The 25,507-nt window shown below is 34.9% G+C and overlaps 5 protein-coding genes and 1 pseudogene across 5 annotated transcripts; 2 read left to right on the top strand and 4 right to left on the bottom strand.

The window, feature by feature from the left end:
* Window positions 1-269: 269 nt before the first annotated feature.
* Window positions 270-3,021, bottom strand: LOC113507830 (piggyBac transposable element-derived protein 4-like). Its single transcript, XM_026890755.1, has 4 exons — window positions 2,513-3,021; window positions 2,359-2,424; window positions 2,182-2,268; window positions 270-2,041 (listed from the first exon to the last, which is right to left on the bottom strand). The coding sequence occupies exons 2-4, from the start codon at window positions 2,419-2,421 to the stop codon at window positions 326-328; spliced, it is 1,866 nt and encodes a 621-aa protein (XP_026746556.1). The 5' UTR covers window positions 2,422-2,424; window positions 2,513-3,021; the 3' UTR covers window positions 270-325.
* A 285-nt stretch (window positions 3,022-3,306) lies between these two features.
* On the bottom strand, window positions 3,307-4,914 carry LOC113507826 (phosducin-like protein). Its single transcript, XM_026890752.1, has one exon. The coding sequence runs from the start codon at window positions 4,731-4,733 to the stop codon at window positions 3,927-3,929; it is 807 nt and encodes a 268-aa protein (XP_026746553.1). The 5' UTR covers window positions 4,734-4,914; the 3' UTR covers window positions 3,307-3,926.
* Window positions 4,915-10,182: 5,268 nt separating this feature from the next.
* Window positions 10,183-16,904, top strand: LOC113507825 (annotated as a pseudogene).
* A 780-nt stretch (window positions 16,905-17,684) lies between these two features.
* Window positions 17,685-20,752, top strand: LOC113507827 (probable tRNA N6-adenosine threonylcarbamoyltransferase). The gene is made up of 6 exons (XM_026890753.1): window positions 17,685-17,907; window positions 18,243-18,464; window positions 18,704-18,854; window positions 19,346-19,452; window positions 19,682-19,848; window positions 20,174-20,752. Exons 1-6 carry the CDS (start codon window positions 17,793-17,795, stop codon window positions 20,411-20,413), a joined length of 1,002 nt encoding a protein of 333 aa, XP_026746554.1. The 5' UTR covers window positions 17,685-17,792; the 3' UTR covers window positions 20,414-20,752.
* Window positions 20,753-20,870: 118 nt separating this feature from the next.
* Window positions 20,871-23,035, bottom strand: LOC113507829 (uncharacterized protein RAB5IF homolog). The gene is made up of 4 exons (XM_026890754.1): window positions 22,832-23,035; window positions 22,643-22,746; window positions 22,400-22,529; window positions 20,871-22,209 (listed from the first exon to the last, which is right to left on the bottom strand). The coding sequence occupies exons 1-4, from the start codon at window positions 22,931-22,933 to the stop codon at window positions 22,159-22,161; spliced, it is 387 nt and encodes a 128-aa protein (XP_026746555.1). The 5' UTR covers window positions 22,934-23,035; the 3' UTR covers window positions 20,871-22,158.
* A 589-nt stretch (window positions 23,036-23,624) lies between these two features.
* On the bottom strand, window positions 23,625-25,390 carry LOC113507831 (mini-chromosome maintenance complex-binding protein-like). Its single transcript, XM_026890756.1, has 3 exons — window positions 25,226-25,390; window positions 24,259-24,423; window positions 23,625-23,869 (listed from the first exon to the last, which is right to left on the bottom strand). The coding sequence occupies exons 1-3, from the start codon at window positions 25,385-25,387 to the stop codon at window positions 23,657-23,659; spliced, it is 540 nt and encodes a 179-aa protein (XP_026746557.1). The 5' UTR covers window positions 25,388-25,390; the 3' UTR covers window positions 23,625-23,656.
* Window positions 25,391-25,507: the final 117 nt, after the last annotated feature.

Consider the following 25,507-nt stretch of genomic DNA (forward strand, 5'->3'; position numbering starts at 1 on the left):
AAAAATAAAAGTTATAAAAACTAAAACCCGACTACGGAAAAAAGCATCTGAAAAGTATGAAACAAGAATATATTCCAGAATCAACGAAATACGGTAGTGAGCATCTCCAGGTTATGGCCGTAGTCGCATGCCATTGTAAGCACTTAAATAAGCACGCATAAATCATAACGGCATGCGAATACGGCCATAACCTGGAGATGCTCACTATACCGTATTTCGTTGATTCTGGAATATATTCTTGTTTCATACTTTTCAGATGCTTTTTTTCCGTAGTCGGGTTTTTTTGTGGCACGATGTTAGTTATACCTACATTAGCGACAAAATTTTATAAATTTTCGAGAGTGTGGTATTCAATCCAACATTGACCGAGACAAAGGAACTTCTGACACTTCTGGCAAACGGTGTTAACTTCTTTCCGTATTTTTTTTAAGGAGCAACGAACGCAGCGGTTTCTTTTAATTTTGTTTCTTTTGCTCCCCGCTCGATCTTCTAAAGAATCTGCATAGATTGGAAAGTGATTATCACCATCTAAGCGGAGAAGAGCAGGAGGATTTATTAGCCGAGATAAGGTCAAATTTGGGTATTTCTGAGCCAGTTGCTCCGCCAATTTATATCTGAATTGCCTGTGGCTGAGGGGATTTGTGCTGTTCTCGCGATGTATGATAAAAATGTTCAAAATGCTAACATTTATTAGCCGTTTGAACACTTTCAAGTACCATTTCATCCCCCTTTTGCGTTCCATTAAGTACATGGACAGCATTTGATCTTTTAAATCTACACCGCCCATGTACTTATTGTAGTCGTGCACAACCACAGGCTTCAATATTTGTTGTCCTGCTCTTCTTCCAGGCAACATGTCCGCATTGTGGTAAGTCGACACTGTGGTTACTAATTTAACGTCTTTCCAGGATAAGACAGATACGTCACCACAGTGTCTACTTACCACTGCTGCTTTTTGAAGTTTCCTTTCGTTGAGAATTTGTATGTCCCTCGGTGTCCCCATTCTTCGCCTGTTCAGAGTTCCGATGACATCGGTCTTATTCAACTTTAAAAATCGTGTCAAAGTAACTGAATTATAAAAGTTATCCATTACAAGACAGTGACCTTTGTTGAGGAATCTTTGCATGAGCCTTAGCACCACTTTCGCACTTGCGCTCGTAAAGCCATACAAGGAGTCCTCCGCAGAGTCCCCTGTCTGTGGATATTTTTTTCCCGTGTAAACCTCAAATTTGAGCAAATAGCCTGTAACCGCCTCGCAAAGTTCATAAAATTTGATACCAAACCGTGCTGCTTTTGTACGGATACACTGAATCCAACTCAAGCGTCCTTTAAAAAGCAGCAACGATTCGTCAATGCTTATTTCTCTGCGAGGCGTGTACATGCTATTAAACTTTTTATTACAATGGTCAATGATGGGTTGTATCTTAGCAACTTTACGATCGGAACCATGAACACTGATAGTATTGTTATCGACAAAGTGCAGGAAACGCATGAGTAGCCAGTACCGTTTTATACTCATAAGTTTACGAAAACCTGGCATGGCCAGGGTACCCGTGCTCCAGTATTCACTCACACGTCCTGCGACCATCAGCGACATAAAAATCATCACCGCAAAGAGCTTGTACAGCTCATCAGTAGTGGTTTCTACCCAATCATTTAATCGAGAATGCGCCGAGATACCGTCCGGTAACTCGGATGCTTGCGCTATCGTTTGCCAGGCATACTCGTTGGTCTGTGCCACAATACTGTTCATTATATCGTGATCCCAAACATGAGTGAATAGCTTCAGAGGATCTGTTTCCTTAATATTGGGACCTCGCTCGCCTGCCTGGGAATAAACTTCCGGTTGACCTCTAAATGTACTATAATCGCTTGACCAATTGAAAGATTCAGACAGCCTCTCGTGTTCTTCGGGATCTTCCTCAACATCTTCGGCTGTCTCTTCCAGGATAGCTCGAAGCTCCTCCAGCGACATAGGTTCCTCCTCTTCCTCACTGCCCGAATCCACTCTTAGCTCCTCGCCTAATGGCCCACTGAGTATCTACAAGAGTAAATTGCCATTTATGATAATTCTTTTTGATAATGTGACAAATATAATCATATTCATTTATAATTAATCAGAGGGAGAATGCGTGCAAAACTCTAAAAATAAAAAGTAAAAAAAAATTGTTAAATATCTACCTCGGAATAAGACATATCAAGGTCATGAGGCCTTTGATTAGGCTGCCAATCATAATCGTCGTCATCGGGAAAATGTCTTCCGGTACCCTACAAAGATGAAAATTGAAAAAAATATTTACTTGTTAGAATTCCCTGATTAACAAAAATATTTGATACAAATATTTATTAGCAGCATACCACACTTTTTGAAGTGCTGGCTTCGGGAAGCCCGACGTCGTCAATAATTCGGTCTGGCTCCATTACCTACGGTTATTTAGGATAGATTAGTTTTTTATTTATTTATTTATTTCAATGATGACAGAATGAAAGAAATAAAAAAAAAAATCTGTACCAGTTAGTCAATTATGCCATTTAATAGTTTATTGGACGACGTAGATCTTGCCTAGTACCTTCTTGTGTCCACGTAGAGAAAATGAGTTAATTTGATTAAGAAATCAATTTTATTTTTGAAAATAAAAACATATTCTTCTTGGAATGATCTGATCAATGAATTTAAAAAAAGAATCAAATTAAAATTAAGAATTTATGAGCAACATTCGTCTGGGGGATAGTGATCATATACACTATAACCACATTTGCACCAGAAAAAATTTGATAGTAGAAGCCGACGAATTGTATTTCTACTCATGATGACACGGAAGTGCCTTATGGAGTTATTAACTTCCGTGTGGCAAATATGACAAATATTTTCCCGCAAGAAATGGGTTTCCTCCCATGGCCACATACACTCTCCTTTATAGCAAGAAATATAGTCGCGTTTATGCAAAAACCGGTCAAGATCCAGGACCACAACCATGATGAATTCCTAAAAAGAAGAGAAAACCACTAATGACTTATTGATACTTTCTGATATTTATTGCTTTCGCTTTTATAATATTATAAAGTTAAGATAGATACGCGAGAAAAACCGTGTGCAGAAAAATAGTTACGAAAACTTGGACGAAACCATATGAAACGCTAGTAGTTTTACGTGAGCGAAATCGATTAACAACACCAGTTATTTTTTTTTTTTTATATCATGAGCATGTATAGTATCGTTTATTAGTAAAAAATATTGAAATAGTAAAATAATATTGTTTTTTTTCATCTCGTTTCATTCCATTCCATCTCATTCCATTTATTTAAATATAACTGATGACAATAGAAGATGGAACAGTGAATGGTGGAATGAGAGCCAACAAAATTGTATTAGATTTTGTTATTTGGCAGCAGACTGGCCACATATTAAATGCAGTTATGGTCGACAAATAAGTATGTTGGTGTCTGAATGAGGATATGTGAGGTGTTGATAGCTAATCACTTCAAAAATATAAGGCATGATGTGAAGATGTTTGTTTTGAAGTTATTTATCTTCATAACAAACATATTATTTATGAAATATGAATCGAGACTCATATTACCATGTTTATGTATTAATTGGTGGGACATAAAATATTAAAGGAAAAATTATTACACATACTTATTGATAAATAATACAATGAATTCTAAAAATAGGTTAGTAGACCATGATTAAATTAAATGTAACTGTAAACACTGGTAAGGACATGCTTTATGCATTACTTTTTTTAACCTTATAGATAAAGAAGTGAGCTTAAAAATAAATAAATTATATGCTAACTCTCATAGTCTTGAACTATAACAATTGATAACAGTATCCAGGTAATATCAAAGCAAGGTTGTAATACTGTTACGTAATGTATGAGTTAGACCTGTGATATTGTAAACAAGCAGAATATAAATGAACTCTATTTCTCAGGTAGCATTCCATACTCAATGAGGAAACGTTCCACATCTGTAGCAAAGAAGTCAGTACCAAGTTCAGTGACCAGTTGCACAAAGTTACCAATAATCTGGCCAGCTTTGTACACTAATAAAGCTGGCACTCCATCAACACGGAAGTGACGGCTCAGTCCTGTAATGTCTGCAGCAATTCTACAAAACTTGATGGTTGGGTACTCAGTAGCTAGCACATTCAGACAGCCATCCATAGTCTCACAAGCTCTAGTACTATTATTGTAAATGTGTATAATTACTGTCACTTTAGTATCCTCTTTATCAATAGCATTCAGAAACTCATCTTGGCTGTTAAGTGTTGTTAATACACCAAACTTGGGTACCTTCTGTAGCTGGTTCATGAGCTCCTCCATCCGCTGCTTCTGGTACTGCAGCAGGAACTCCTCGTCCATCAGTTCAGACAGCTCATCTTCCAGCTCCTCGATCTGCTTGGCTTGAGTAGCTTCACGCTCGGGTTGGACGGTCAGAGTCAGTTTCTTCGCTAGTGCGATACGTTCTTTAGCCAATTCAGCACGATTCTCAGCTTCCAGTTGTTTGAACCTTCGCCAATCTTCAAGTACTCCTTTTGGGCCCGTGTTGCTCGCCTGCCCCGACCAACTGTTTATGGGCGGTGGCTCGGCATTAGTCGACGCCTGAGCTTTAGGAGCGTCACCCTCCTCGTCTCCACTTTTATCGTCGTCAGATTCTCCTTCATCTTCACTGCTACTACAATAATTGTGCAGTTTTTCACCCAGAAGTTTATCATCTAATGTGGCCATGGCTGCTTTTAGTTACTGTATCTCACAATAGATGAATCACAGTAATTAAATCGGAATGTATACAAATGAAACAATAAAATCTAATTTGAACACAGCGTTTACAAACCCAACTGCTCTACTCGAATGATAAAGTTATTTTCCCGAATCTGACAACTGTTTCTGAAAGTTGAAAGAAAGTTTCGTTGAATCGCTTGTAGCCAACTTCGGGTTTATGTCGGCGTTGAATATTTCTCAAAAGACAAGAACTCCAACTATAAAACGATCGAGTTCGCGTTCCACTTCAAACAACAACAAGTTCATATTTGCAACATGGCAAAATATTACCCCGATTGTGTTTCTGAACGGAATCTTATTATATCTAAAACGCTGTGCGTTAAAAAGAGACGAAAACAAGTAGAAACTCAGGCAACATGTGAATTGTGACACCGAGCAATCAATAAATGTTTGTAAGGAATTCATGATCTCGTGGGTTTGTTTACTTTTATAAATGTGAAAAAAAAAAAAAAAAAAAAAAAAAAAAAAAAAAAAAAAAAAAAAAAAAAAAAAAAAAAAAAGTAGTGACAGCAATAATAAAAGCTCCCCGTATTTTAAGTGATAATTAATAGTAAATTTCCATTTTTCATCCTATAAATAACAAAAGTATCAAAAATAGACTCTGAATATTAAGTGCAAGTGTTATCCCTCCAAACAAACGATCAAAAGTGTATTAAAACTCTAAAACAAATAGTACATACTGTTCTGTGCAATTAAGTGTTTAACAAGTGATTGAACTAAAATATTATAATTAATTAGTGACTCTGAAAAGACCACAGTGACATTAAAGACATTATCTAATAAGTTTCGTGTATAACTGGATAATTATCGAAGAAACAAAAACTTTAGCAGACGTTAATTTTGGTTTGTTTACAATTTTCAAAATTCCTATCGCACCATAGACAAAATAGACCAAGAACCCAAAAATAATTTCTGACATTCTATACCACATTACCGATATACTAAACTGCATCCGACGTAAGACTGACATTCTCGACTTATTGACTGATTTTTACGGTTTATAAATATTGGAATGTTGCCAACAATAAAAAGTAAAGAAGAAATAGTAATATTTTTTTTTACGAAAAAATAAAATTTCATTTTAGTCAATATCAATATAATACCTACATTAAAATGGAGAATGTGACTATTCGACGACGACTAAGAACCTTTTCCGAAAACACTGGTGTCATTGAAAAGAGCCACTCCCTACTAAATTCAACCCTTTTAGACGACACTGGACTGAGTGACTCATTTATGCCAGCTATAGATACATCTTTGACATGCGATTTAAGTCAACAACTAGCTGCATCAAAAAAGGAGCTTGAATGCGCACATAATAAAATAGCTGACTTGAATGACCAGATAAGACATTTGAAAAATTTATTAGAAGAGAAAGACATGACTCTAAACAACACAATTTTAGATTCCCAAGTTGATGTAAAGAAAACACCTGAAAACATATTCCCATCTACGTTAATTAATAAAAGGATTACCGAAATTCATATGAGAACTCCTAGAATATCACCACTTCATGCAAGTACTGTAATATGTAAACAACCAGCCTTGAACAACAATGACTGTGGCGTTAAAGAGATTAACAAAACATTAAATAGTAAAGAATCGTCGCCCAAAGAGAAACCCAAGATAATCATCATAGGAGACCAACAGACTCGTGGATTTGCTCAAGAAATAATTCAGCAACGAGATCTTGCCAGATGGAATAATGTATACTCGGTACTGGGAATAACAAAACCACAAACAACTGGTACCCAAATTTTAGAGCAGTTAGACGACACTATAAAGACGCTTAAAAGTGATGACATTGTTATATTAGGGATAGGAAGCAATGATAAAAACCCTTATTTATTTTTATCTTCTCTTTGTTCAACTCTTAGAAAACTGAAAAATAACAAAGTATTTGTATTAAGAATTTTAAATAATGATTATCTAAATGTAGAATTACTCAACAACCACATTAAAGTACACCTAAAAAATTTCCATAATTGTACTTTTGTCGATACAATTGACAATATATATAGAGTTCAGGGAAGAAACATAATCTCTAAAAATTTTTTATGTGCTAAATTAAATATAGAAATTGATAACATTAATCTTCAGAAAATAATAACTAGACCGTTTATTAATTGTCCAAAAGAAATAGCAGATAATGTCCCAATTAATGTCAAAGATCCAAAATCTATACAAAGAACTATCCCAGATTATTTTAAAAAGCAAAACAGAATTCATAACTTGACTAATAATATAATAGATGGGCCTGAACTAACGAAAGCATTTTTTCGAGCCTAAACGTAAATGTACCTTACTTCATCAAAATATTGCCGGAGTTCTCAATAAAATAGACTTATTGGAAGTAACACTATCCGAACTGCAAGCTAACGACACTGAAATTGATGTAATCTGCCTCACTGAAACTTTTATACGCCAGGGGTCTGAAAATAACCTTATACTTAAAAATTTTAAATTAGTCTCAGCTTACTCTAGACCTCACCAACGACGAGGTGGAACATGCATACTTGTCAAAAAAGACCTGGATACAAAACTTTTAAATATAAAGATCAAGCCCTTGCCATACCATTTTGAATACTGTACAATAGAAATAACTTCTTTAAAATTATTTATCATTTGTTTATATCGTACACCCAATTCAAACATAAAAATTTTCTTAGATAATTTAAATCTCCTTTTGAAAAACATCGTGAAAAAAAATAGAAATGTAATAATATGTGGTGACTGGAACTTAGACTGTATTAAGGCTGATAAGCATTTTAAAGAATTAGAATCCATTTTATACAATTACAATCTTCAAAATCACATTAAAAAACCAACTCGAAAACTCTCCTGCATCGACCTTATTGCTAGCAACTTGTCCAATGTAGAACCACAAATTCACTACTTAGCTTTATCGGATCATGAAACAGGACAAAGCGTTTCTTTTGAATTACCTACATTTAAAAGCAAGCAAACTAAATCGTTCTGGTTTGAAAAAAGACGAGATCTTAGTGAAGACAATATTAAAATTTTTATAAATTACATTTCAGCTTTATCTTTTTCAGAGATTTACATTTTAGATGATACCAATGCGGCTTTTAATTATTTTCACGACTTACTGACCCTCTTTTATAATTTATGCTTCCCTGTACTAAGAGTTAAAATATTAAACAAACCACAAAAAAATAAATGGATCACAAAAGGTATAAAAGTAAGCAGTATTGTTAAAAGACGTTTATACCTCCAACATCGTTTAACACCTATAAATAAAAGGCAACACATGAGTATCTACAAAAGGTATTCAAAAACCCTTAAACGATGCATGTTAGAAGCACAAAAGTCTATAAATACTCAATACATAGTAAAATCAAAAAATAAATGCAAGGCGGCTTGGAAAATAATTAAAAATACTACTAAGGACCAAGATATCTCGAACGACATAGATTTAATAACACTTAATAAAATGACTTATACAGAACCCGACGTAATTGCCGACAATTTTAATAGATTTTTCATTGACACCACAAACAAATACATTGACTCCTGCCCGACTAACTACAATGACTACAAACCAACGTTACCTAATTTAGCAAACACCATTTACCTAAGTCCTACTACAGATACTGATATATATAAAACTATCCATTCATTAAATTCCACTAATTCTACAGGATTTGATGATATCAGTACTATGATATTAAAAAAGTGCGCAAAATTTTTGTCGCCTCCCATTTCTCATATCATAAATATGTCTTTTAACAAAGGACAATTTCCAACAAGGTTAAAGTTTTCTATCGTCAAACCTTTATACAAAAAAGGAGATAGAACCGATATGAATAATTACCGCCCAATAACATTAATTCCGGTACTTTCCAAAATTTTTGAAAAAATTATGCACGAAAAACTATATTCATTTTTAACTAATTTTAATATTTTAGAAAAACAACAATTTGGGTTTCGGAAAAACAAAAATACTACATTAGCATGTTTTAATTTACTTCAATTTGTTACTACTAGCTTAGACCGTAAAATTCCCGTAACTTCTTTATTTTTAGATATGACCAAAGCCTTTGATTTTGTGAACCATAAATTATTACTTTTTAAACTACACCGATACGGAATCAGAGGAAACGCGCTGGAATGGTTAGAAAGCTATCTAACCAATCGGCAGCAATGCGTAGAATTTAAAAAATTTGAGAAGCAAGAAAAGACTTTGTATCGATCCCCATATATTTTCAATAATTGCGGTGTGCCACAAGGTAGCATATTAGGACCCTTGTTGTTTTTGATATACATAAATGATATACCCAATGTAACTTCACATAATTGTATTTTATATGCCGATGATACTACTATTAGTATTCAATCTCGTTCTCAAAACCTATTACAGTACCAAGAGGAAATTAATAATACGTTAAATAACATTATAGAATGGTTGAAATTAAATAATTTACATATTAATATTAATAAAACAAAAATGATCCAGTTTCAAACATACAATAGCAAAAATTCCCAAATTCAAGTAAAATATAAAAATGATAGTATCGAAGAAGTTGATAACACTAAGTTTTTAGGTATTATAATAGACAAAAACTGTAATTGGAAAGCGCATATTGACGGTCTTTGTACAAAAATAGATAGATTTGTTTTTGTTCTCTATAAGATATTAAACGTGGCCGGAATTGAAGCAGCCATGTGCGCTTACCATGGATATGTTTCCTCAGTCCTCCGTTATGGCATAATAATATGGGGTAATTCTGTAGATACTATTAGAATATTTCGCGCCCAAAAAAGATGTATCAGAACATTATGTAGAGCACAACAACTAGATAGCTGTGTCCCACTTTTTAAAAAACTTAATATTTTACCTCTCCCAGCTCTATATATATTTGAAATTTGTGTCTTTGTTTATAAATATCCCTATCTATTTGATAAACATAATGATATGGTTTCTAGGCCAAGTAGAAGAATACACAAATTGTATATACCTCAACAGAGACTGCATTTGTTTTCCTCCAATGTTTTTTGTATGGCTATTCGTATTTACAACAAGCTACCTGATTATTTTAAATCTTTAAAATTTACTATATTTAAGGCAAAACTTTTTCAACTATTAAATGAAAAATGTTATTATTCAATAGATGACTATTTAAATGACAAACTGTGACCTTTTAGCTTATATGACATGTACCAATTCTGTTTTTTTTTTTATTTCTTTTTAATTTTTACTTTTTGTATTGTTACTAAAACCCCGTTTGCGATATGACATTTTTCTATTTTCATTCTAGACTTAATAATATTTGGACGCTGGAAACAGTAGAATATTATGGACTTTATTTTATGTAACACCTGTTGTAACAATATTCTTCCAAATAAACAAATTATTATTATTATTATTATTATTATTAAATTAACAGTTGCCTAGTCATATTTTGTATTTATTGCCATCAATAACGTAAAAATGAGTAAGTGCTAAGTTTAATTTGAACGAACTTATGTAGCCAAAGATGTGTACCTTAATTATTGTAATGCCGCATGTTTATATCATAGGTCAAACATTACAAAAACTGCGGGAGGTGGATCCAAATGATAGCGATGCAGTCAAAGAAGCGATATCTGGGTTCATTCAGGATTTGCTCAAACATACCTCAGTAAATAGTAACTCCTGGCTGCGTACCGTCGACGATGTAATCAACCGGTAATGTAACCTATAACATTATTAAATGTATGGTTCAGGCTCTCGTTAAAACATTTTTAAATTATTATAGATAATATTTTGAAAAAAAAAAGAACTTATCTGAACCACTATCGATTATATTAAGATAATAATGAAGCTCTACCTGGTATCCATATGCCTTCCAGAATATTTCCATTCGGTTCAATTCTATAAAACAGATTTTATTTTTAATAAACAGAAAATGTAGTTGTTTAGACTAGGTTTATCAGAAGCTATTACACTAAAAATATTTTAGGTTCCCAAGACATTGTGCTCAGCACCGAAATACAATAGAAAAGTTTTTGGTGCATTTCCTGGATTCATCAAGCTATTTTAATGTGATTGAAGCAGCTAAATGTGCCCATAGCTTACAGCAAGTGAGTACATGCATATTTTAGAACTTTACTCCGCCCCTAAGATGACCCACTGACCATAAATTCTGTAATAAAAGTGTCTGTTCCTGGGGAGCATGTTCAAACAACCTGTTATTTAAATTATTTTCCTTTTAAGTGCAAGCATATAAATTAACATTAGTAAATAGTTAATTATTCAAAGATGTTTTTTTGTAGTACTATAAATTTTTGGTGGTTTATACTTAACACTCCAAAAGAAGGAAATTTGTAAGACATGCTCTCTTAAATCAGTTTTTTGTTTAGATCCGCCCATCTCAGGATAAGATGGCTACGCCTAAGAACTGCTGGCGAGAACAAATGTTCCTACTTTGTAATACAGCTCACAATCTAATTGAAGCCATATTTTCTAATACTGTAGCCATCTACAAAAACAACAATGTTGTGAAGGTAAGAAGCCTGGATTTCCATTAACTGTATAAAATCTATAAATTTATCTGCTTTTATTAGTTTTAAAACCTGCTTTTTAGTTGCCGTAACCATACTTCATAAAATTGATTGATTTTAAAAGTATTATGCATTGGCGCATGCGAAGCGAATTCTTATTAACTTAGATGTGATCATTGTATAATAAAAAAAAATAACTTTAGCCCAGGTTAATTATTGTGACAACTTATATTATTTTTTACATGCTTTAGCACATTAAATCAGCAATTTTAAATACTGCTTCACAAATATTTTAATATGCTGCCTTATATTATTTTTCAATTCAATCACATTTACCCTCATAATGCACAATTTTCTTACAAATACTTTTGTTCATAGAAAAGTGGTTCTGAACTGTTAGGCAACACCCCACTTACAACAGCATTCTCCCGCATCCTAAATGTTGAGAAACACAGCACGGGAGACACGAAGAGGGCAGGTCTTGTTAACAAGCTCAGAAACATCCTGGTTTTCATACAGGCTATGCTTGTGTAAGTACACTTTAATTCGTTTTGTTATTTGTTTAAAGGACTCCACAACTGCAACTTTAATGAATCGATTATTTGACTGCACGCATAGCTGAGAGGTTGAGGTCATCACTCCAAACCCACTTTGAGCGACGTGCCGCGGGTTCGATCCCCTCGTAGGACAGGCGTTTGTGTGATCCACGAATGCTTGTTCTGAGTCTAGTGTATCTGGGAATTTGTGTATTTGTGCATGTGAATTTTATGTTTGTGAAACATCGCAAGGATTAAATTGCTTGGAGCGGGAGTCGTTTGAAAAAAATATAGATGGTCAAAGATCGGTTTTTATTAACAATAATCAATTCAAATTTGGCTTTAATATGTTTATATTGACATGATGGCGTTATTCTTGCAGTAAAGTCATACCTACTATAGTTTTTTATAGAATGTTTGTTTGATCATAAAGCAGCTTCCAGATAAGTTGTAGAAACCATCAGCATTAAAAATGTATAGTATAAAATAATAGAGAGAGAGAAGAATTACAGAACAAATGTCATCTCATAAAACTAATACTTTTACAGGGAGGTATACCCAGTTGGCAAACCAATCCAACCTCAACTTATTCTAGAACTAATAGTGCCAGCATTAAATCTATCTAGCAGTGCCAACACTGATCCTGCTGAGGCATCCATTGTGAAGATACAAGCGCTTCGGACTTTGGATGCATTGATAGCATGGTGAGTATTCTAATTGTACTAAAATGCTCTCGCTGGGCGTAAGTCGCTCTTCAAAACATTTAGTCTCGAAAATTGCAATTTTTTATCTGTATTAAATTCCTTTGCCACGCCCACCCAAGACAACGCGAAAGTCAATATCTGTCGGCTACCAGTTCTGTCTATTCTTAAGAAGATGACATGAATGGAGTATTACGAAGTTGGAATATTTGCAGTAAATGACGATGTGTTTTTTTTATTCCAGCCTCGGGAAAAAATCTGATTCCGTTTTCAGCTCTAGTCATTAGAATTGTAATGCAGACTCTCAGATGGAGTATTGAGCATAATAATGAAGAATCCAGGTATGTTTTTTTTATATTCACGTATACACATGTACAAGAAGTGTTAACAGATAAAAAAAATATTAATGTATCAGTTAGTCAATAACTTTATATGTAGCTTTTTCCATCTTTTTCAATCTTGTTTCACCTTGTTGTTGTCAGTCAATTAAACACTATCAAATATGTATCATTATTCTCGCGTCTTCTGAACATATTTCATAATTATGATGATTTGGTTAATTCTGATTAAATACATCAGGAAGGTCCGTTGCGCGGCCTACAAGAGTCTGTCCCTGTGGCTGAGCACGCCTGCACGCGCACTGCGTGACCAGCGACGGCCGCGACCGCTGCTGGGAGGACGAGCTCTCCGCAATCATAGCTGCTGATATCACTACACCTAAAAAAATTGTTCAGCTTACTGTAAGTGATTGTTTTGAACACTTTTTTTTAAAAGAATACATTATTTTTATAGTAACTACCGTGAGACTGATTCATTATTAAATGATACAACGGTTTACTCACGTGTATTTATCGGATATGCCCCACTAGTTTTGGACCCAAGTATTAAGTCATTCATAGAGTACATTATGAAAGCTGAAGACTCTCGATTATGTCAGTTTTTTCTTTTTATTTTAAATACTCTCACTACTCAACTCTTTATCCCTCAAAGCTAAAAAACGGTAAGACAAAAATATACTGTAGTGGGTCAAAATTGTGTCCATGACTCTTTTAAAAAAATGATTAAAAAAAATAGGAGTTGCTTTATATATTTTTTTTCACATTATCTAGCATTTTATCTTTTTCTCCAGATGAACAAGATACCTACTAAAAATTTAAGCAAGAAAGCTAAGAGGAAGCTAGCTAACCAACAGCTAGATCAGAGTGCCCTAACCAAGTATGCGCCGGGCGAAAAGAATAAAGAAGAAATGTAAGTAACATTGCAATTTATAGGTAAATAAATATTTGCTACCATTGCACAAATCTAGAAGTAGTCAAAAATATAAACTTAATTTATTTATTTATTTATTTAATTATCACACTAATCTACCATTACAGGTTACTTAACCTAATGCGGTAGCTAATGTTTTAATCCGAATGGAAAATTGAGAATATACTTTTTTTCTTTATCGTCATTTTCCCTAGGTACTATAGGGGTCAACTTATAATCTCATCAATTTCAGCAGAATTTTGTAGGTTACAGAGTTTTGTAAACTGACTTATTATATATAATACCACTCACGTTACTAGGCAACACAGAACCATATAGTAAAATATTAATTTTTAATATTCATACCTTAGGCCATCAGAACAGCGCGAAGAAATAGCGATAGCAGCTCTCGAATGTGCAGAGATGTTCCTTACGGTTTGCGGAATATTCCTAAAGCAAAGCACTCATAAGGTAAGCAAAGGATATTTTGGTTTTAATTAACAATATTCTGCAAAATGCAGTCTACAGGAAACTTGTAACTCTACCTTCTAATAAAACTTAGAAATGTATCAACCTACTACCAAAATTTAAATTATTAACTTGTTTGTTACTTAACGTGCTTAGATATACGGAACGTATTTTGCTAAGAGAGAAGAGAGAAAGAAACATCTGCGCACACTGGTTTCTCTTTTTCACATGCCCCCTTCAAATCTCGACCGCCTCGTCCGATCACACTTTTCGTAACGCTTACGTCACGCGTTGCCCAGCTTTACTCTCCAACTACTTGAAACAATATGTATAATACGATCTGTTGTGCCCCAGTTGTTCCACGAGCGCCTGGTCCGCGAGTGCTTCAGCGCGGAGCGCGCGAGGCCGCGCGTGCTGCTGCGGCAGCTGCGCGCGCTGGGCGCGGCGCGCCGCCACCCGCCGCCGCAGCTGGCGCGCCCACGCACTACTGTCTGCAGCTCTACACCATGCTGCTCAACCACACGGACGCCCAGGTCAGGGCCCCCTGTCAGCTTTACTTAGGTTGTCATGCTGTCTTTGCGTCTACAAGCGGCTTGTCTTCATAGGATGGGTGTATAAGTATCGCCAGAGAGTGTACCTCTATTCGACTGTCTTAGGCGTCTGTCGTTTGGCGACAATTGGAATATAGTTTCGTAAATCTTAACACGACCATAAGTGGAAAGTTAGAGTTGGCTCTTAAATCTCGTGCACTGTACGTGCTCAAATATGCAAAAGAAATTCTCTAATATTCTATTTACGCTGAACCCTTTACACTATTAATAGCACAGAGCACTTGAGGAGTCTGCAACTCCCGAGTTTGTTTCGACATTTCTTCTCAGAGTAGACTAATAGGAAATGTCAACTGCAGCGTTCGCAAAAAAGGCATTTAAAGATGATGCTATATCCAGTGCCGGCGTAAGGGCTACTGACACCACCGGACGAAAATATTGTGGCGCCCACTTGAGGGAAGCAAAAATCTCATTAAAAAATATGCATATGCACAAAGCATAGAACACAGTTCTGAGGGTTTGCACCAGGAGAGGCAAGAGACTCCAACTTCAGACCTTGGCGCCCCCCAGGATTTGTCGACCTGGGCCATCGCCCCATCACGCCCTCCCCCCTAACGCCGGCACTGGCTATATCCTGCTTGCAGAATGATTTTATTTCATTGACGGTCCCTGATACTTTCAGATCAGGAAATTCTGCTCCCAAGCTCTTCTGGACATTAGACTACAGCTGCACTGCTCGCCGCCTTCCCTCAACTTCGCTTTAGAAGTCTCATCGGAAACTAGGCAACCGAAAAAACAAATTACAGGCGGCCTCGAAAAAGAACAGGGCGGCGCTTATTAAGTTATTGGGCGCAGATAAGTAAGTTATATTTTTGGAGAGTTTGATTCTTTAATCTTCAAAGAGGAAGAAGGTTTTAGGAGAATGTTCGTAGCTTTATTCTCGTTTGCTTACCTTTTCATCCTATACGTTTTTCAACTTGCTACAGGGTACCACCACCACCAAGCGATGAAGAAGAGGAGGAATCAGCTGGAGAAGGACCAAGCACTAAGAAACGGCGTCTCACGGTAGATGAAACCTGATACCAGGATTAGCATCAGCAGCGGACTCAACGAAAGTTCCGTAGTCATCTCAGATGACTCAGGAAGCGAAATAGAAGAAGTCGTAGAAGTTAATAATACAGAGGATAACGACGTAGTAATGCTGCCGTCGAAAACAGAAACTCCAAGAGCAGACTCCGCTTCAAACACAGATATTACAATCAGAGACAAACTTAAACAACCCGCACAAATGGTATTATTGATTGTACCTGGCAAACCTAACAGCCTCAAAGAGCAACATCCGACGTGCCTATACCAGATGAACAGTCTACATCACAAACACCCCAAACCAGCTGAAAATGCTTCACCCTCTACACCTAAAACCAGCCGAAAAAGCTACATCTGTTGGGGCCAAACTAGCTGTACTTGCTTCACCCAGTAAACCCATATCAGTTGAACAAGCATCACCCAATAAACTCAACTCAAAAGACAAACCAGCTCAAATGCCTACACCCAGAAAAAGTAAACTAGGTGTAATGGCTTCACCATCCAAATTTAAAACAATTGATATAACTTCGACTACAGTATCCAACTCAACAGACATCCATGAAGTGGAAACGCAAGTTGCACTAAACACCTCAACTGACACCACAGATGGAGAGAAGAGCCCAGCGCGGTCCATGGAAGTAGCCTACGATCTCCCACGGACACCTAAAAGGTTACATTCCCTGAACTAGCTGCTGATGATAACCTTCCATCTACTAGCGAATCTGATGACGTGCAAATAACTTGCGGACAACCGGTCAATAGTTCCCCAGAAACTAAAAAAGAATACTCAGTTATTACTAAGGAGGTTCCAGTGATCGTTCCTCCAATTAAATCTCCATCAAAAGCTGTACAAGAAAAAGATAAAGCCTCTGAGGCCACCAATGGGACCAAGCAAGTAAATGGCGAAGGCGATAAAGAAAAAGCTGATATTGAAGTGAAGATAACAAGCACAGAGGTTTCAGTCGATGCCATGATGGCCGATTTCGTTGACGAAGTATGTGATGACCCAAAATTAGTGACGTAAGTTTATTAATAGATATTAGCCAAACGTATTATAATAAGAGTAATCCTTTTCGTGATATTATAATACAGGACTTTGTCACAGGGTGTAATATACCATTGAACCAGGTTTTAAGTCTGGCAGGTGTAAACAGCATATAGATAAAATCATAAATTTAATCGAGATTCGCGAGAAATGTTTACATTGTTTAGTTTAAAGTTTTGGACTGGATTTTTCGGGTGGAAAAGGGTTCAATGTACTTTACACTCTATGTTTAATAGATGTTGTAGTGTTACCAACATAATGTGCATTTTTCTATTTTCTCATGATAATATTATTTGGTATTATAATCTACAATGTAACCATTTAATGACTGCCATTATGGTATATTAAACAGTAGCTTGTAAAGCTTCAATCAATTATGAAACTGTTTTATTTTATTCTATATTTTGGAAATTTAGTAAGGTCTGGTATTTGGTAATAGCATGTGAGTAAACAAATTAGAAATTTTATTACTCCGATAAAAAAGAACATACATAAAAAAATTGTAAAAATATATTTTTTGCTTGGAAACCCTTTTATAGCACAAAGTAGGACATGGGCTCGGCCCTCGCACTGCTTAAAATGTAGCGTGTGTTCACTATCAAAATTCAAGTTCGATAACAAATCATACAGTAGTGAAGTTGTGTCAGATACGTTTGATCAGATTGATTTTTAATTTAGATTTTAATAAATATTGATCCTGAGGTTTCATTCACCTCCCTTTTATTTAGTCTGTGGTCAATGTTCATGTGTGGACACTGACACTAATGACAGAAAATCGATAAACATTTGTCATATTATTCGAGGAGTGAGACTTTATTTTACAAACAAATACGACTTACATCGAATTATAGTATAAGCCCTCGTCCAAAATGGTTATAGCAATAGGGTTTGAAGGGAGCGCTAATAAGCTAGGCGTGGGAATAGTACGAGATGGACAAATAGTAGCCAATTGTAGGAGAACCTACATCACGCCGCCTGGTCAAGGTTAGTTAAGCATATTTTACTTTAAAATACACCTTTAGTAACAATAATCTTACAAAAAAACAACAATTAAATACTAGATATTATCACATGGGTCCATATTTTCCTTGTTGTGTCTGCACGAAGTATAGGCGGGAACCTTAAAGTCGCGAATATTGCTTTGACTGCTTATTTATTTATTTAAAAAAAGGAAGAAAGTTTGCCCGTTAATTTTAACACTTTTCTTATTAGAAAGAAAAATATACTTATATACTCTTTACCTACATTCTACATACCACTAATGGTACTGTTGTATAGTGGTCCTCTATATTTACCCATCTATCTATATGAACTTACAGGCTTCCTACCCAGAGAGACTGCTGAGCATCACCAGCAGAACATCCATGCAGTACTTCGGGAAGCTCTAGACCAGTCTGGGATAACCCCAGACATGATTGACGTGGTTTGCTACACTAAAGGCCCTGGTATGGGCGCTCCGTTGATGGTATGCGCCATTGTCGCTAGAACCTGCGCAAAGTTGTGGAAGAAACCTATTCTAGGAGTCAATCATTGTATTGGACGTATCCTTTTATAAAATTCAAATTTATACCATGTTAAAATGCAAAGAGAACTAGAAAACACACGGTATAATCTTTTTAAATTGATGCTATACAAATAGCACAAAATAAGATTAAATCAATTCAAAAACAATATTGTATAGTGTAAAGGCCTACATCTATTATCATCATGTTCTTAGTACCAAAGTTCTATTCATCATTGTCCAAAAATCAAAAACATTATTCCTTAACATAATAATCAGACATTGAAATGGGTCGCCTCATAACAAATGCTTACAATCCAACAGTTTTATATGTGAGTGGTGGGAACACTCAGATCATAGCATATGACAGAAACAAATACAGGATATTTGGTGAGACTATTGACATTGCTGTAGGCAATTGTTTAGACAGGTAAAATACTTAATTATGTGTGTTTACCTCTGTAGGGTCATTATGTTTCATATCTGACTAAATGCCTCGCGTCGCGAACTCCGGTACAGTCTTAATATACATAAATACTATTGTAAAACATTTTAACTTTTCACACTCTGCCGAAGTTGCCCTAATGCCTGTAGCCTCGTCAATTATAAGCGTTAATACGTAATTCCGTCAGATATGTATCAACCCTTACTCTTTCTAAACAGTAATTGAGATGTCCTAATACAATCTCTTAAAATAGACTTATAAAATTGTGGAAGCGAGACGGTATTTTATGCTATTGTGTGCTGCCGCTTTCACTAAAGCAGCAGTCTTACCTTGAGAGATGGTAGTTTTTGCAAGTTTGTTAAGCTCATTGCAAATAAGGCACTAATGTAGTTATATATAAGTAATTTTTATTTTCGAACTAAGTCATCTGAGTAAATACATCTCTGATATTTTGAGGTTTCTCTTGATGTTCTTAGATTCGCGCGAGTGCTGAAGATGTCCAATGAACCTAGTCCAGGATATAACATTGAGCAGGCTGCTAAAAGAGGAACGAAATATTTTCCACTACCATACTGTGTTAAAGGTAAAACTTCGCTGTTATTACTCTTTTATACTTACCAATGATTTACCCGACGAATGACCGAATATGAGTTACCCTATCATATACTTATGTGGTCCCAGTTCTTACATTTCTGGATAAATAAAAACTTCCAACCACTTTTTAAATTTTTACTTCTCTTCTTTGTGACGGCAATGTTAATGGCGTTGCAGTTGTAAAGTATCACGTTAAGTTGTTCTTTGTGAAATTTCAGGAATGGATGTAAGTTTCTCCGGTATCTTATCTTTCATGGAAGACAGAATAGACGATCTCCTTCAGAAGTTTACTCCTGATGACTTGTGCTATTCGCTTCAAGAAACTGTGTTTGCTATGCTGGTGGAAATTACGGAGCGAGCGATGGCCCATTGCGGCTCTGATGAGGTAAATAATCAAATCGAATGTTGAGAAAATGTATTCTTTTTTCCTGTTCAATCTCGTGTAATACTGCGATCGCGGTTATCAGGTACATGTGGCAGGAAATAAAACCTTCTTACAAGAGTATCAGACAATTCTCAAAAACAAACTTTTTTGTCCTAGAAATCCGCACTCGGCTAATCAAAGTCTATTTGGCACGACCATTTTGTTTTTAGAATTATCTTTGTCCTCCTTGGATAAGTTATTTACCTATTCGTAAATTAAAGGTACGTTTTTAAACATTTATCTTTAAACGTTATATCGTTAATTTTCTTTGTCTTTGTATCTTCAGGTCCTCATAGTCGGCGGTGTAGGCTGCAACGTGCGCTTACAGGAAATGATGGGAGTTATGTGTAAAGAACGAGACGCCAGAGTATTCGCGACTGACGAACGGTTTTGTATCGACAACGGAGTTATGATCGCGTGGGCTGGCGCCTTAGCCCATTCATCTGGAACTAAAATGGACTTCAGTGAATCAACTATCACACAAAGATATAGAACTGATGATGTTGTTATTACGTGGAGAGATTAACTGCCTCAAGGTAGTTACGCCTGGCTTGTATAAGCAAGAACGATACTCCGCAGACTCATACCAAAATGTCATGCTATCATTATCAAGTGGAAAATAGCTACAATAAGACATTTTATAACGTCACACACCTGAGTATCGTTCATGCATACGACTGTACTTTAATGATAATGTTTTAAAACATCGATTTGTTGTCCCATTTTTGGACAAACATCTTCATTACAATTTTCTACTACAAACCAGATGTAATTAGTTATTTATGTCTTATCATACGAATATTTGCGTTATTTGTACTTTAGCTGTAAGTTTTGAAGTCATCAAAATTAAACATTATAATATAATTGTGGTCGTATTTTTTTGCTGTAATATTTATTGGTCACATTTCTCACTTTTACCTTCATACATATATGTACAGTTCTGTGCTAATTCTACAAATCTTGTAGTTAATAAAACAACTATAAAAGTTACAAAACTTTATTGAATCAATCATTATATTTGTTCAAAATAAGGATATCACTGCAAACTCATCGGGAGCAATCACGCAACGAATAACATTACAAACGAGACTAATATAATTATTGCATTCTTTAAAATAAATTATCTCATAACCATATGATTGGACTGAGGAATATTGATAAAACTTAACAAGTAGGTTTTACTTATAATAATAATAAATACTAAAGAAATGCAAACGGTATCGCGACCGCGCGAACTACTTTCTTTATACAGCGACTACTACGACCAAATTTTAATATTACTCCTATTTTAGAACATACATTTCGTTTGAAACATACAGGCGTATATCTTGAGCAAGAAGAAGCTTAGAAAAAAAGCTTAACCGATCAATTACTTGCTACGTCGAATCGAAATTCTCTTCCGTCCATTTCGAGTCGACATAGAGAAATCTACGAGCCAAAAATAAGTAAAATAAGTTTGGCCTACATTTCAAGTTTGACAGTATTTTAAATAGTTGTTTGTTTTATTTGATATGGAACTATCGCGCGATAAACACCTAAGACTAGGCTTACCCCTTTTAAAACTTCCTCACACCATTCAAATAAGTCAGAAATTTCTCAAGCATTATGATCACTAAAATGTAATATATTCTTAGGAGTCTTTTTACAATTACTTTACTTTATTAAAATGTACTTTATTGCTGCCTACTTTATTTAACGTTGGTTAAAAATTCGAACTTATTACCTAAATAGGGTACATATAATTTGCGGCAGTTCCTTAATCCCGTTTTTTCTCACATTTTATTACAATTTTACACATTTGTGACTGCAAGATTTATTCATGAACATTTCTAGTTTAAAATTCGTATAAAGATAAACATGGCTTATAAACAGTATAAAAGAATTGCAGTTTAGACTGCAAATAGTATTATTTTATCAATGACAGTTCAGTAGTTTATCCAGTCAAGGAAAGTAAATCCTTGATTGAGATAGTTTAAAAGATAAAATAAATTAAATTTTAACTAGATGATACAATATGATGAACTGTCTTACAAAAAAATTACATTCATACTTGAATTCCATACATTTTTCTATAAGACTGCCAACCTTTAACATAACCTAAAAAATATATTGAAATGCATTAACAATCCGAATCCTTATAAGCAACAACAAAAAACAAACGAGCTTATGTAAAATAGAACCAGTTGGAACATTATTTGTTCACAGTTTGTACTAAGACCTCATGAAACTTGGAACTTGATATTGCAGCACTTAATAAATGTCTTATGTGTCTCATAAATTATCTGCAATATGTAGGCCAGTGTACACAATGATCCATGTAACCTGAAAATAAAAGAATATATGTTTGTCCATTATTCGTAAGGGAGATAAGAGTTAAAAAAGACATTAAATACCATATAAAATTTGTTTTCAAGGTTTGCTTTGAAAAGTACTTATTTAATCTTTATTGTTTACTATGCAACAAACACAGAAAAGTATTTACTCAAGTTGATTGTATGAATTCTTCACTTACCAAAAATCCAGCAAATGAAGTCATAAATCCTTCTTTAGTTATTTCCCACATACCACCATACTCCTCTTCATCAATGCTTTGGAAATTGTTCACATAAAAGTAAATAACTGCTGCATTTACAATAACAAATCTGAAAGGTCATAACATTTGTTAATCTAGTTAGATTCAAACTTGGGAAATTTAAAAGTATTCTATTTTTTATATATTTTCTTTAGTTTATCAGTGTAGAGCAATGACACTTACAGTAATAAGCCAAGGAATCCCTTCAACGGCAGTAGCCCCCAAAACAGGCCCAAAATAATACCTATAGCTTGACGCATCCAATATATGACGTCAAGGAACTCTTCCTGAAAACGCATGAGACGGCCAATTAGTTATTACAACAGATTTTCATTAACGAATATCGGTAAGTCTCGTGATAAAATGTCTAACCTTGTCTGGCCATTCGGCGTTAGCGACGAGCGCTTTCTTCCACACTGATTCGCAAACTTTTATCTTGTTGCTCCCATCTGAGGATTTGCTTTTATTCGACATAGTGAAATTAGTTAATTTCTGTCAATTTTAATGAATTATTTCGTATGGTTTTTGGAATCAATAAGTCATATCGCAAAAATAGTACACGTCACTGTGACATTGTCAAAACTTGTCAATGACGGTTTTGTTGTTTTTATAATAATAATTGGCCATGTGGCTTTTGACCTATTTTTTTTCATTGGTTTGCAGTTTCATTTTATTATCAAACTAGCAGTTGCCCTCGACTTCGTCCGCGTGGTTAGCAAAACCGTAGTACATAATTTTGTTCTATTGTCAATAGCATTAGCTGCTTACGCAGAAACAAATCTTTCCTCTTTATAATTTAGTATAGACTAATAATGGTTCGAAGATTGCTTAAAAAAGTTGTCCAGCCAACATGTGTTTTGAATTAGCTAGCCGAGTTTAGCTTGTTTATTTTATTTCCCTTATGGATAAGAGGCTAGGACATTTTGAATGCAAAATTTGGTTTATTTATGCGACAAAATATACTTCCATAAACGGTTCTTGTTCACATTTGTTCCAACATAATAGACGCGTTGGTTGGATCGTCAGACAACAAGCAAAACAAGTCGATCAGTTAATATGAAATAATTCATCCATGAACTTTCATGAGCAATGAAGGTTGACCATTGAGGCCAGTTTAGGTTACTGTTTAGGTATATCAGGCTTATAACAAGAAATAAAACAAAACTTAAGTAAAAAAGGTTTAATAAAAAAATACATTTATATTGTAGAAGCAACTCTATTCTTTATCCTGTTGAGTCTTTCTGCTTCCATCTTCTTGGTGATCTCCCAGCACTCCTTGTCGAGAGTATCAAACCCACGAGAGAGGCTGACTAGCCGCGCGAGGACCAGTAGCCTGTGTAAATCGTCGGCCGTCACTGGATTATCCTCGTCCGAATTACTCCGCATTTCTATAAAATCGTCTTCAACAAACTGAAATAAATAAAAACTTTAAGATACAACGCAGTAATAGACGTATTAAGGGTCAAAATGTAATAATTAATTAAAGTAATAATTCGTTAACTCAATTCTACATACAAAACGAAACACTATTGGACACAGAAATGCCGACAACTCGTCGATCAATACTTTTGGTAGTATTTGTGCAGGCAGATATTTCACCAATATTATAAAGACACTTCAATAGCTTAGTAGGCACTACTAAGGGAGAATAACCGTAAGAACGGGAAATAAAAAAGGCTCCTTATAACTAGAAAGTGGTACCTCTGATTTGAAGAATCAATGGCCCACTTGCATGTACACAATTATCTCTTCATCTGCACATTAATTACCTAAACGCATACCATATAAACCCAACTGACCTGTATATCTTCACTTATAGTGTACTTAACAAGCTTAAGACTAGTGAGGTATATCCTAATGATATTCATGATATCCTCCTTTAAGTAGTATGTTGCTGCTTCAATGATAGCATTGAATATTTGTAATGAAGACTCCTCAGGGCGTAGTGGGACGTGGTAGTCACTCTGAAATATAAAAGTTGGTTTAACGAAAGGGTTTGTAATGTTAAATTCTTGTGCTTTTTGTGTAAATGACCACTGCTAGGATAAGTCAATCTTGAGAAAAGATAGCTTCGTTGGCTATTTTCACTTATAAACGAACTTAATTTCGAATGCTTAGTACTTGCGACATAGTGTATAAGTTTGTAAAGGTAATTTTTATCTAGTGTAGTATTTGTACAAATGTATGTATATGTTGGTAAACCTAGAAAGTTCCTAATCATATCTAGAATCAGACTGATAAGGAAATCAATTCAAAATTACAATGACCCATTAAGAATGCTCATTAAAATGAACAACATTTTACGATCCTGTTTGCGTCTGTATCTGAGTTTACGTAAGTGAACTGGAAAACATTGAAAATGTGAAACAACAAAAATAATAAAGATTTTGATTTGCAAAAGTATGTCATACTTAAATCGTTATACTATCTGTATATATTGGCTACATATTAAAAATGATCGATGACACACAAACACTAGCCTTTGTGTTTAAACTATCTACATACCAACTTTCGTCCAAATCTCTTCAGTGAAAGTGGTTCAAACATCCATACAAACTTTCGCGTTTTTAATATTGGCAGGATTCAACTCATTTATGCATATGCTTCTGTTCCTAATTATTTCTGTACACTTTGGAAAGAGTGCATCAATTTTGCCAAAAATTGCTATAGAGATAACTGAATCGCTGCATTAACTCTGAATTTAACCGCGCCGTTATCGTCACAGCAAGTTTATAATATACAATATAATTATATTCAAGAACTTACCGGTAACAAGGATTTTCCTTCCGATAGTACTAAAACAGAGACATCAGAATCAAACTCCATTTTGTAATACTTGAAGTCATATTCCACTTTTTGAGTCATGATCATGTTGCCTAAGGCCGCGACGTTGTTCACTCCCGTGGCATCTAGGCGTCCTTGTTCCATTTTAGTTTTCATCTAATACTAAGTGAGTGTCTTTACTCAGCTGTAGCACTCCACTGGTTAAGCGGTTGCATTCATAATCTTTTCTGTAAAATTATAAAAATTTATATAAATACCTTGTTT

Source organism: Trichoplusia ni, unplaced genomic scaffold (assembly GCF_003590095.1).
Source record: "Trichoplusia ni isolate ovarian cell line Hi5 unplaced genomic scaffold, tn1 tig00003253, whole genome shotgun sequence".
In the NCBI taxonomy this organism is placed as follows: domain Eukaryota; kingdom Metazoa; phylum Arthropoda; class Insecta; order Lepidoptera; family Noctuidae; genus Trichoplusia; species Trichoplusia ni.

Bases quoted from the DNA above. Each gene is read 5' to 3' on its own strand.
- LOC113507826 (XM_026890752.1), bottom strand. From the start codon at position 4,733: ATGGCCACATTAGATGATAAACTTCTGGGTGAAAAACTGCACAATTAT.
- LOC113507830 (XM_026890755.1), bottom strand. From the start codon at position 2,421: ATGGAGCCAGACCGAATTATTGACGACGTCGGGCTTCCCGAAGCCAGC. The intron at 2,269-2,358 runs GTATGCTGCTAA...TCATCTTTGTAG, and splicing joins CCAGCACTTCAAAAAGTGTG to GGTACCGGAAGACATTTTCC. The intron at 2,042-2,181 runs GTAGATATTTAA...TTACTCTTGTAG, and splicing joins TTGATATGTCTTATTCCGAG to ATACTCAGTGGGCCATTAGG.
- LOC113507827 (XM_026890753.1), top strand. From the start codon at position 17,793: ATGGTTATAGCAATAGGGTTTGAAGGGAGCGCTAATAAGCTAGGCGTG. The intron at 18,465-18,703 runs GTATCCTTTTAT...CATAATAATCAG, and splicing joins AGTCAATCATTGTATTGGAC to ACATTGAAATGGGTCGCCTC. The intron at 19,849-20,173 runs GTAAATAATCAA...TTGTATCTTCAG, and splicing joins CCCATTGCGGCTCTGATGAG to GTCCTCATAGTCGGCGGTGT.
- LOC113507829 (XM_026890754.1), bottom strand. From the start codon at position 22,933: ATGTCGAATAAAAGCAAATCCTCAGATGGGAGCAACAAGATAAAAGTT. The intron at 22,747-22,831 runs GTTAGACATTTT...ATGCGTTTTCAG, and splicing joins ACGCCGAATGGCCAGACAAG to GAAGAGTTCCTTGACGTCAT. The intron at 22,210-22,399 runs GTAAGTGAAGAA...TTTTATTTTCAG, and splicing joins CTTCATTTGCTGGATTTTTG to GTTACATGGATCATTGTGTA.
- LOC113507831 (XM_026890756.1), bottom strand. From the start codon at position 25,387: ATGGAACAAGGACGCCTAGATGCCACGGGAGTGAACAACGTCGCGGCC. The intron at 24,424-25,225 runs GTAAGTTCTTGA...TTTATATTTCAG, and splicing joins AAGGAAAATCCTTGTTACCG to AGTGACTACCACGTCCCACT. The intron at 23,870-24,258 runs GTCAGTTGGGTT...TATTTATTTCAG, and splicing joins CTATAAGTGAAGATATACAG to TTTGTTGAAGACGATTTTAT.